Source organism: Elephantulus edwardii, unplaced genomic scaffold, assembly GCF_000299155.1.
Source record: "Elephantulus edwardii isolate Elephantulus edwardi_28Jun2011 unplaced genomic scaffold, EleEdw1.0 scaffold00418, whole genome shotgun sequence".
Lineage (NCBI taxonomy): Eukaryota > Metazoa > Chordata > Mammalia > Macroscelidea > Macroscelididae > Elephantulus > Elephantulus edwardii.
Genome location: NW_006400168.1, coordinates 985,978 through 996,596, shown reverse-complemented (window position 1 = coordinate 996,596; position 10,619 = coordinate 985,978). Strand labels below are relative to the sequence as shown.

Genomic DNA, 10,619 nt, shown 5'->3' with positions numbered 1-10,619 from the left:
TCTGCTTCTGGGAAACAAATGCATTTGAACCATCCTGTGGCAAGGAGTGATCAACTCCTATAAGTGCTATATTCTCACTAGTCCGATGGCCCTGCACAGGCTGAGAAGACTGCCAACGATCACCCTGTAGTATCTCCACACTGCTCAAGCTGCTCGACGACTCTTCAGCGGCTGGACGGGAAGGCACTGTGTTTGTGGTAGAAGACATTGACATGCTCATCAAACCAGCAATAGTCGTGTCTGAAGAGCTCTGGGAAATCATATTGAGGATCGTCTGCTCTGAAGTGTTTTCATCTGTTCCTCGGTCTTCTGCTTTTGTTTTCCCAGCAGCCTGCACACATGCCTAGAATGAAACAAACAAACTCTTCATCTCAGATAATTTAATAACTGGAAAACAATTGGGTAGACTGAAAACTGGGTAGAAATGGGTAGACTGTGCCTACTGTAGCACTGGAATTTCTAGATAGACCGTAAGCAGGCTACCTAACATGAGTTTCAAGAATTATTACCACCAGGAAAAAATAAGACTATTACATCAGTCTATATTGATGTAATAAGGTAACAAAAAATTAAGTCTGTACTACCTAAAATTAATTCATGCCTTCTTTTTATTGTAGTTAGTCCAAAAATAAAATTTGGAGCTTTTGGGGAAGTTTTATATGAAAATAAAAAATGAACTATGTGGTCTCAAAAGTCACTCAAGAAAAAAATTTATTTGTCTGGTTTTGTGTGGAATGAGGGGAGCATTTAAAACAAACTTTCCCTATTGGGGGAAAGAAGTAACAATTCTATTGCTCACATGTTGTCATTAAGTGCCAAATTAGAAGCAACTCATAGCTGACCCTTTAGCAGGGACTGAGACTGTAAACTGCACAGGAGATGGTCCATGTTTCTCCCTCAAGACAGCTGGTGAATTTGGTTTGGCAACACAACTTAACACTAATGAAGTTAGTAGTAAGTTACCACAACTCACATATAAGATTGAAAGAGATTTTAAATTTTAATAGTTTAAGCTTTACTCTGCAGTTTATATAAAACAAAGAAGCATTTTTTTCCATTATGAAAAGTGGGTAATGTGAAAGACAAAATTAAAATACCAGCTCTATTCTTATAAATCTGCATTTAATAAATAAATAAATAAATAAGTCTGCATTTAACCTTCACAAGAAGCCACTTCTCAGTTACTGAGAGAAGTCACCATGCCCCCATAAGTCTCCATGCAAAAAATATTCAACCAATTCTGCTGACCAGTTACATCATGAGTTGCACAATACAAAGCAAATGCTGCTATTACCTACAGTCACTGACTTCTGGGCTAGTATCCAAACTATGAAGTTGAAGTCATCATTATTGCCTAACTTTAAAAAAAGGGGAAATTCCAAACTAAGGTCTACATTAAATTCTGGTGTATTGAACTGGTGCAGTCAAAAGAGAAAGTTTACTGGGTTCTACAAGTAGAAACCAAAAATTCTTACCCTCCAACTCCGAATACGTTTGAGCCGACTTGGTGTTTTCTCCAGAATCTGTAGAAATTCATGTGTCAGTTCTACAAAATAAAACAAAATTTAGGGAGCTCTGGTGGCCTAGTGGCAAGACGATGCACTGTGCGTTTGGGCCCCGGGGTGGGCTCCTCAGCCCTACCCCTGGGTAGAAAAAAACCACTTAGGGTATACAGAGAATTTTATCGAGGCTACTTTCCTCCACCCCCTCCCCCAGTACACCTGTTAAGTAACACCTCCAAAGCCCTTCTACTTGTAACTCACAAGTTTGTTCTCTCTAGATCTGCTCCATTTTCTATAGGTAACCTTAATACTGAGTTTTACTCCAGACCTGACCCTGAACCCAGTTCCAGAGGCAAAAGGAAATACAAAGGCCTATTAAGGAAGCAAAGGAGGATGGAGCCTCAGGGTTCAGTCAGCCATCTCCACTGGACCCACCTGGGAAAACACTCTGCAGTCCAGAGGTGAGTAAATGTCAGGAAAATATAACAGAACAAGGCAAGCAGCTTCAACCCTAGACCACCAGTAAGGTGATAAAGTGTGCTTCCTTTCCCCCTTCACATCAACACCCCTGTTCAGCATGAAGATGTCAGAGAGTTTGTGCCCAATTCCCAAAGGAGAAACCCACAAGTGAAAAAGATAGTTTGTTTAATCACCATTGGACTATGTTTACCATTGCCCTGTATCATCTGGTCCCCACTGGATCCTTTTCATTTCCTTCACCTGCTCCCCCAACCAACCAAATTGTGCAGCCCTGCAACTGTATCCCTGCAATTTTCATCCCTGCCCATCCTCACCCTTCTGCTCCCCACCCTCACCTCCGTGTATCCCCAACATATTTTTCCCAATAAAATAAAAATAATAAAAAAATGTGTTTTTTTTTAAATTGAGAGGCAATGAAGTAAGAGTGACTCATCTAACTTATTATTTTCATAAATTAAGTCACCTTTGACCTTACATGTGACAGTTCAAGAACAAGTGCTTTTCAAGGTCCCTTACACTAAAACTTTGAAAAGCACTTACCATCTAACAGTTCCAAGGTCACAGTGGCATCAACATACTCCCACCAGTGCTTCCCGTCAGTCGAGACCGGAATCTCCCAGTTGGACCACTTGCAAGCCAGATGAATGCAGACACAGGCCACCACAGGAGGTGTGTACTGCAGGCTAAATGTGGTCAAATGCAGACTGACAAGAGGGGGAAGGAAACAGACTAGCATGAGCTCTCAATTCTGAACTAAAGCTAAAACTCCATTATTTAAAAAAAAAAGAAAAAAAAATAAAGCTACTAGAGAGCAAGAAGGGCAAGTAATATTCAGGGATCTGAGTTAACATTCAGTGTAACGATTTTCTATTAACTCATCTGCTTAAGTAACAAACACTTCCAAACCCTAACCTATATTATCATTCATACACAAACTCACAAGGAAAGCCACACCCCTCACAGAAAAGGCTACATATCTCAACCAGCAAGTATGAGTGTCTGAAAGTATTGTTTTCTACACTCATAGTATCCTTAAAATAAGTTCATACCTTAAGGAAAACTGTCACTCAAAGTATCCTTAAAATAAGTTCATACCTTAAGGAAAACTGTTGTATGATTTTTATCATGTGATCCCTCTATCAAACTTACAGAAATACTCTAAAATGATCTTGACACTTACTCATCACAATTCTAGTCTATTTAAAATAAACAGGTGTGACTCCTTCAAATATAATATATTTGACTAATGGTTTAGAAAATCAGGCTATGAAAATGAACTTCTTAGCCCTATTAACCATTTAATAATTGTTTGTTGTTGAGTACCACCGAGTTAGAATCGACCCATAGCTAACCTTCCAATGGGTTTTCAGAGGCTATTAACTGCACAAGGGGAGACTGCTCATCTTTCCTCTGTGGAGCAACTGGTGGATTTGAACTACGTGACTTTGGGATTACAGTGCAGTTTCTTAGCACTAGGCCACCAAAACGTCCTAATTTTTTTTTTCAGAAAGAACATATTTCAACTCTTTACACATGTTAAGTGTCCATTTGTTTTAAGCAGGGGGTGATGAAAAAGTAATCTTTTAAAACATTATATAAAGTTTAAAATTTTATTTAAAAAACCATTATAAAGCATTGCAGAATTCATCAAATTAATTTTCAGTCATTTTCAGCAAGCTCCAAGTTTATCTACATTTTCAGAACATCTCATGTATTTCAAAACAAGTAATAAAGGCAAAATGGAGCAGCAGACTATCAAAGACTCAGTACTAAATAATTACATGACCAACTAAATCCACTGCCAACAAGCCAATTCTGACTCACAGTGACCATATAGAACAGAACTGCTTCCACTGAGTGTCCAAGGCATGGACACTCTACCAAGACATTGTCCATCTGCATGGAAAAGATTGCCACATCTTTCTCCTGCAGAACAGCTGGTGGTTTTAAACTGCCAACCTTCTGGTTCGCAGCTGAGTGTTTAGCTTAACCACGACACCACTCAGGACCTCTAAATAATTATAAAACCAAGGCAAATTAAAAAACACCATGGATGCACACCTGTGTTTATCGCAGCTTTGTTCACAAGAGCAAAGAGTTGGAAACAACACAACTGCCCATCAACAAACGAATAGATAGAGAAGCTCTGGTATATTCACACAATGGAATACTATGCAGCACTGAAAAACAAGGAACTCATGAAATATTATACAAAATGGATGACCATGGAGGACATTATGCTGAGTGAAATATCTCAGTCACAAAGGGACAAAAACAGCATAAAGCCACTCTTGTAAAGCAGGACTGACATCGGGGTTGGGGGAAACTAAGAAAAGAGGGGATAAATAATGTATACTGCATTGAAACAGATGAAGGAGAGAACTAGTTTGAAAGGAATATATGATTAGGTATTATTTTCATGAGAAGAATCTAGAATGAGAGCTGCATGGTGGAGAGGACTTGGGGGAAGGGGTTGTATAACAATGAAAGAATTTTGTTTTTACTTTTCAAAGACAAGAGCGAACTTGGAGGGAGGGGTGGGCAGGAAGGAAAGCGCAACAATGAATAAACGGAAATCCAAAGTCTCTCTAAACTTTAATTAAAAATTAATAATAAAAACAACTATGAGATATCATCTCACCCCAGTCAGAATAGCAAAATTTAACAGAACAGCAAGCAACAAATGCTGACGAGGCTGTGGAGAAACTGTTGGTGGGAGTGTAAAATGGTGCAACCACTGTGGAAGGCGGTATGGCACTTTCTCATAAAGTTGCAAATAGAAATACCATTTGACCCAGCAATTCCACTACTGGGAATAAATCCCAAAGAGACTACAACTGACATCCAAGCAGATATATGCACACCCATGTTTACTGTGGCTTTGTTCACAATAGCAAGGAGTTGGAAACAACCCAGGTGCCCATCAACAAACGAACAGATAGAGAAGCTGTGGTATATTCACACAATGCAATACTACGCTGCATTGAAAAACAAGGAACTCATGCAATATTATTCAAAATGGGTGACCCTAGAGGACATTATGCTGAGTGAAATATCTCAGTCGCATAAGGACAAATAATGTATGGTGCCACTGCTGTAAAATGGGACTGATATCAGGGTTGGGGTAAGACTGTAAAAAACTGGATAAATTGTGTATACTGCACTGAAACAGATGAGGGGGAGAATAATTTAAAAACGATGTATGATAGGGTATTATGTTTATCACAAGAGTCCACAATTAAGGTTGCATAGTGGAATGTACTTGGGGCAGTGGGAGGGGTGCAGGGGGACTGTACCAGGGAGGGAGTTTTTCTTTTACTTTTCAAAGAGAGAAGTCTGGGCAGGGAGAGAAGTGCAGCAATGAATGAATGGAAATCCAAAATCTCTGTAAATGTTCATTAAAATAAAATAAAAATTACCAAAAAAATCAGTAATAATGATAATGAAAATAAGAAAAATTGAATCAAACATCATTCCTAAGCCTAAGTCTTTGGGTTCTAGTTTATTAATTGCTAGATCTGAAACTTTTCCTATGCCTCTTACAAAGTAATGGTTCATACCCAAGTAAAGTTTGATCCCAAAAAAGGAGAAAAAAAGCCTTAAAATATAAACCTGTTGGTTGCCATGAAGTAAGAAGTCTGTGCTAAGTCTTTGCTTGCTAAAAAAAAAAAAGGGGTGGGGAGGGAAAAAAACCAAAACATGTTAGTTTCATTCAGTCTCAATAAATACTTATAAATACTTATACTTGTAAATATTTATTACTTTTAAGTATCTGAGAACACAGTGTTGAGTAAGACGTTTTTTGACCACTTGATGTTTACATTCCACCAGAGATGACAAACTGATAATTTTCAATTATAATATTAATTATCATGCTATTTCCAGACCTAAGAATTCATGTTTTATTCTGCATGCCAGGCACCCAAGTTACTTGTTTAAAATGCAATTCCTAGGCATATTTTCTAGAGGTTGATTCAGTATGTTTGGAGAGAGGTATAAGCACTTTTCATGAACAACTTAAGAGATCCTGATGCAAGAATTCTGTGAAAAACCCTGAACTAAGACAAACTATGCACTAATTTGGAAGAAAAATCAGAATCAAGAGGCCTTTATGCACGTGGGAAATGACTTTGATAAAAAAGATTTTACAGTGTCTAATTTAAACTCAGAATCAATAAAGATCTTAACAATACTCTTCTCACCTCCTCCCTGTGTTTCTGCTTTCATTTGTCCTTTCCTACCTCTCCTTGCCTTCTGAGCTTTGTCTGATGTTGCTGCTGTTAGGTATCATTGAGCTGAATACAACCCATAGGGGCCCTATGAACAACAGATTGGAACCCTGTCCTATCCTGTGCCATCCTCACAATCTCTGACACATCAGAGCCCATTGCTGCAGTAATGTATCAATCTACCTGGCTGAGGGTCTTTTCTCCCTATCACTGCCCCTCTGACTTTCTAAGCATAAGGTCCCTCTCCAAGGAATGGCCTCTCTTAGCAATATGCTAAGTATGTGAGACACAGCTCTATCATCTATCCTTGCTTTCAAAGAGCACTCTGGCTGCACCTTCTCCAAGGTTGTTTGATGTGAGATGCCATCAAGTCAACTCTAACTCATGGCAACCAAACATACAACAAAGCAAAGCTTTCACTCTTTTACTGCCTTTTGTTGTTGTTGTGTACCATCGAATTGGATCCAATTGGCACAGGAAGAGCTTGCCCCTCCCTCCCTCTCCTGCAGAGCATCTGGTGGATTCTTACCGCTTCTTACCACGAGAGCTCCCTTTTTTCCTCCTTTTTAAAATGTGGACGATCCATTCATTTTGTGTGGTCTTAGAGAAAAGCCTAGGGCTATCAATCTTCGAATCAAAAGGGTAACCCAAATCCAAGGCATCCTTAAAACTGTTAGAGTCTTATGATTTTTCAAAATCTGTCCCTAGCTTTGACAAATACACTTAAATAACTGTTTTCAACTGGAGAACAATAAAAACATTTCATTTTATGAATAGAAAAATTGGAAACGAACCACTCATTCTGATTAAACTTCCTGAAGTGTGTACCATCAAGTCAGAACTGACTCATCGCTAACCCTCCAGCATGTTTTCAGAGGCAGTTATTTGCAAGGGAGGAGATTAGCCATCCTTCTCCCATGAAGCAGCTGATGGTCTCAACTCACATACTTTCGGGATTGGAGCTCAGCTTCTTGCCACTAGGCCAGAGCTCCCTGTTAAACTAGGGAGGTCTTTTAATTTAACTTTTACTCAAAGCAACTGTATTACATATTTGTCAACAGCAAACATAGTTCTAAATGATAAAAATCAGTAGGAAATTCAAGTTATAAGTTTTCTTACCTCGAACAAGTTGAGTACACTTTACTACATGTGTATGTGGATGATCAATTGTAAGTTCAAAGCCTAGAAAAGAAGAGAAACCTTTAGGTTAAAAACCCAATGATAATAAAGACATTTTTATTTCCTTTATCTTAGTAATCAGTGAAGGCCTCTCTTATTTCTCCTTCCCCAAACTGCTGCTAAGAGAGTCATACAAAATAAGCAGACTATTCTTCTAAGATAAACTATTTTTTTAACTGGAAAGTACCACTAAACTAACAAAGTTAATTTAATGCAATCAATCTCAAAACTCAGCAACTTCCGAATACAAAACACTCCTTTAGAGGCATAAGAACCTAACTGAACATGAGATTGGAATAAGTAGTCCTTCATAAGTGATGACGACTTCTAAAACTAAACCTTGAAATAACATTAAGTTCTCTTTAAGTGTAAAACTTGTCAACAAAATCCTAGTCAATAGACTCCAATATTAAACAAAGAAAAATATTCATTATGATCAACTAGAATTTACATCAAGGATAGTTCAACATTAGCAAAACAATCAATGTAATCTACCACATAAAAAGAGAGGGCCTACTGTATGTACTATCTAGACCTAAGTCAAAGTTAAACTCTAAGCTCTACAGAGTTGGGAAATAGATGGCTACTTTGGAAAAATTTTCCAAGGGATTTTCTTCCTGTTGCCTATTCTGTAAATTTTAAATTTAGGATAATTATATTACATACTAATTAAAATGCTTTAAAGGATAATATACTTACCTAAAGTCTGCAGAATTATACTTTCTAAAATTACCAGATCCTGAACTTGTTGCAGATAAGCCTATAGGTGAGAAGATCAAGAAATCAATCCTTTTTAAAGGACAACAAATAAAAGTCTAAATAGTTCTAATAAACCCTTCCAAAACAATAAAAAGCATGGAAAGAGGACAGTGGGAATTTATATCATGCTGCCTACAGAAAGCCTCTAATCTAAACCTTTTTGGAAGCTACTTTTTTGGAAGAAAGATATGGTGGTAATCTACTGTAAAGATTACAGTATTAGAAGCTTAGTGGGGGTGCCCTAATCTGAAATAAAACATTGCTATGAGTTGGAAACAATCAGATGAGATGGGTTTACAACAGCAGCACTAAGGATTTGGTGCATTTTCAGTCTGACATTTCAGTTTTAAAGTTTGTGGGCTTCAGATGTAACAAATCTAAAATATCAAAATAAACTTGATGAGCAGGACTTTTATAATCGGTCTCAAACATCTGACCCCTGTTAAACTTTCTTTTGAATAATGCTGTATTTTTAAAAACTAATAGAAGAGTTCAAAGGAAAAACCTAACCAAAACAGCACCTCCGACTCTCTCATATCTAATCAATGCTGGCCAATACTGTAGCCACTAGCTACACATGGTTATTTGGTATCTGAAAAACAGCTGAAATTGAGATGTGCTACAAATGTAAAACACAGTGGATTTTGAAGACTTGCTTAAAAAAAAAAATCAAGTTTAAAATATAAAAAGTTGTCTCTGTAAATTTTCATTTGAAATTAATAATACATTTTTTAAAAAGATAGAAAAAAAGGATTTAAAAAGTTAAATAAAGGCTTAGATTATAAATTATGTATAGGCAAGTTTGATTTATAAATTTTTTTCCTAAATTTGTCTTTAGGTCAAATATGTCCATTACATATGGATAGTTCATATTCAATGTCAGTCTAATGTTTGACTATAAAACAGTGTGCCTATTAAACAACAACAAAAGCAACAGGGTGCCTATTTTAGCATGAAAAATATTACAGTAACACTTCCAGGTAAATGAAAACATCGTTAGCATAATAATGTCTTGATAGGTATAACAAAATAGTACACTTTTGTTATTATGAGCCATAGTAATTCAAATTTTATACACATTTTATGGGAGTCTGGTGATGCTAGACACTTTGAAGAAAACTTTAAAAAAAGAGTGAAAATTTTCCCCCCCTTTTTTAAGAAAAAACTCAATTCTAAAGGCAAATGGTATTTACTAGTAGTCTCAAAACCAACAGCAAGAACTACTTGTATACTAAAAAAGAAAGAAATGGTGTAGTCTAACATGAGACAATGACAGAGGTCAAAGCTTTTCTATGTAAAACACCAATTTCATTTCACTAGAAAAGTCTATTTATTCACAAAAACAAAAAGACTTTTCTTCCATATAAGCATTAAGTAAAAAAAGCTGAGGGCAGACAGCAAAATGGAGACACCAGGAAAGGGTGGAAGGTAAAGACATGTAGTCAGAGATGCTTATGGGGCAAATGAAAAGGGAAGAGGCTTGATGTGGAACCGACCAAGGCTAGGGGACCCAAGAGAGGTACCTGCTGAAAGCTAGCTAGGGTGGGAGGAAAACTTTGCATAGCACTGGAAAAGCTGTTCTACATCTTTCAGTACAATTAGCAGGTGAAGACCTGACGGCCTTCCCCTCCACAGGCCCTGGTGGGATGTCATTTTCCTGGTCAGTGATGCTGTTCATTTTCCAACATGGAGCCCTAGGCACTGCTGAGACAAATGACCAGACTTGGACATTATAACACACCTAAGATTTTCACACCTAAGATTCAGTTACAGTGCAATTAGAAGGGAGTCCTCTTGAGGAATTCAGACACAAGGGAACCCACTCTCCTTTCTACTTTGAACTTTACAGACAATTGCTGCCTCTCCTCTAATCCTGACTGCTAGCTCAATACTGGTACTTTCTCAAGGTTGGTGGGCCCTAAATAAACAAAATTTATCTGTTCTGTATACCTAATAAATGTTTTCTATATTAGAAAAGGGGGGGGGTTGATCAGAATACGTCATTCCATTTACCAAGGAATGACCTCTGTAAGACACATTTAGAATAGAGGATGCCAAAGAAACAGATACAGAACATACCCATGTATATCTATTAAAAAAAAAAGCTGGAAATAACAGTGGTTCATCTCCAGGTAATGTATTTTCTTTATTTTCCAATTTTACTTTCATAAATGCACTTACCTTTCATGAAAAAACAAAACAACAAAATCCAAACTAAAATAAAAACTATGTATTTTTTAAAAATAAACACTGAAATGTTACTTTAAGTGATTCATTCAGACTCAATAAATGTATAATTAAATTTCTACCTCGCTCCGAATATCAGGAAGTGATTCTTGTGGATGGAGACAAGCATGTGCCACCTTGATGACGTGCTCCAATTTTTTTGGCTGCTCCTCTACTTTAGCTGCTAGAAATAAAGCTGCTGGAGCCACAGACTGGATGACAAGAAAACAAATATATAAATATA

The 10,619-nt window shown here is 37.2% G+C and overlaps 1 protein-coding gene across 1 annotated transcript in view; it reads right to left on the bottom strand.

Annotated features, from left to right (window-relative positions):
- Window positions 1–10,619, bottom strand: part of CCNT1 (cyclin T1) — a 19,327-nt gene that overhangs the window by 1,079 nt on the left and 7,629 nt on the right. Inside the window, exons 3-9 of the mRNA XM_006902500.1 lie at window positions 10,459–10,587; window positions 8,090–8,150; window positions 7,331–7,393; window positions 5,595–5,640; window positions 2,523–2,686; window positions 1,476–1,546; window positions 2–343 (exon numbers count right to left, since the gene is read on the bottom strand). Of these exons, the coding sequence (XP_006902562.1) occupies window positions 2–343; window positions 1,476–1,546; window positions 2,523–2,686; window positions 5,595–5,640; window positions 7,331–7,393; window positions 8,090–8,150; window positions 10,459–10,587 (876 nt within the window). The remainder of the gene's footprint in view (window position 1; window positions 344–1,475; window positions 1,547–2,522; window positions 2,687–5,594; window positions 5,641–7,330; window positions 7,394–8,089; window positions 8,151–10,458; window positions 10,588–10,619) is intronic.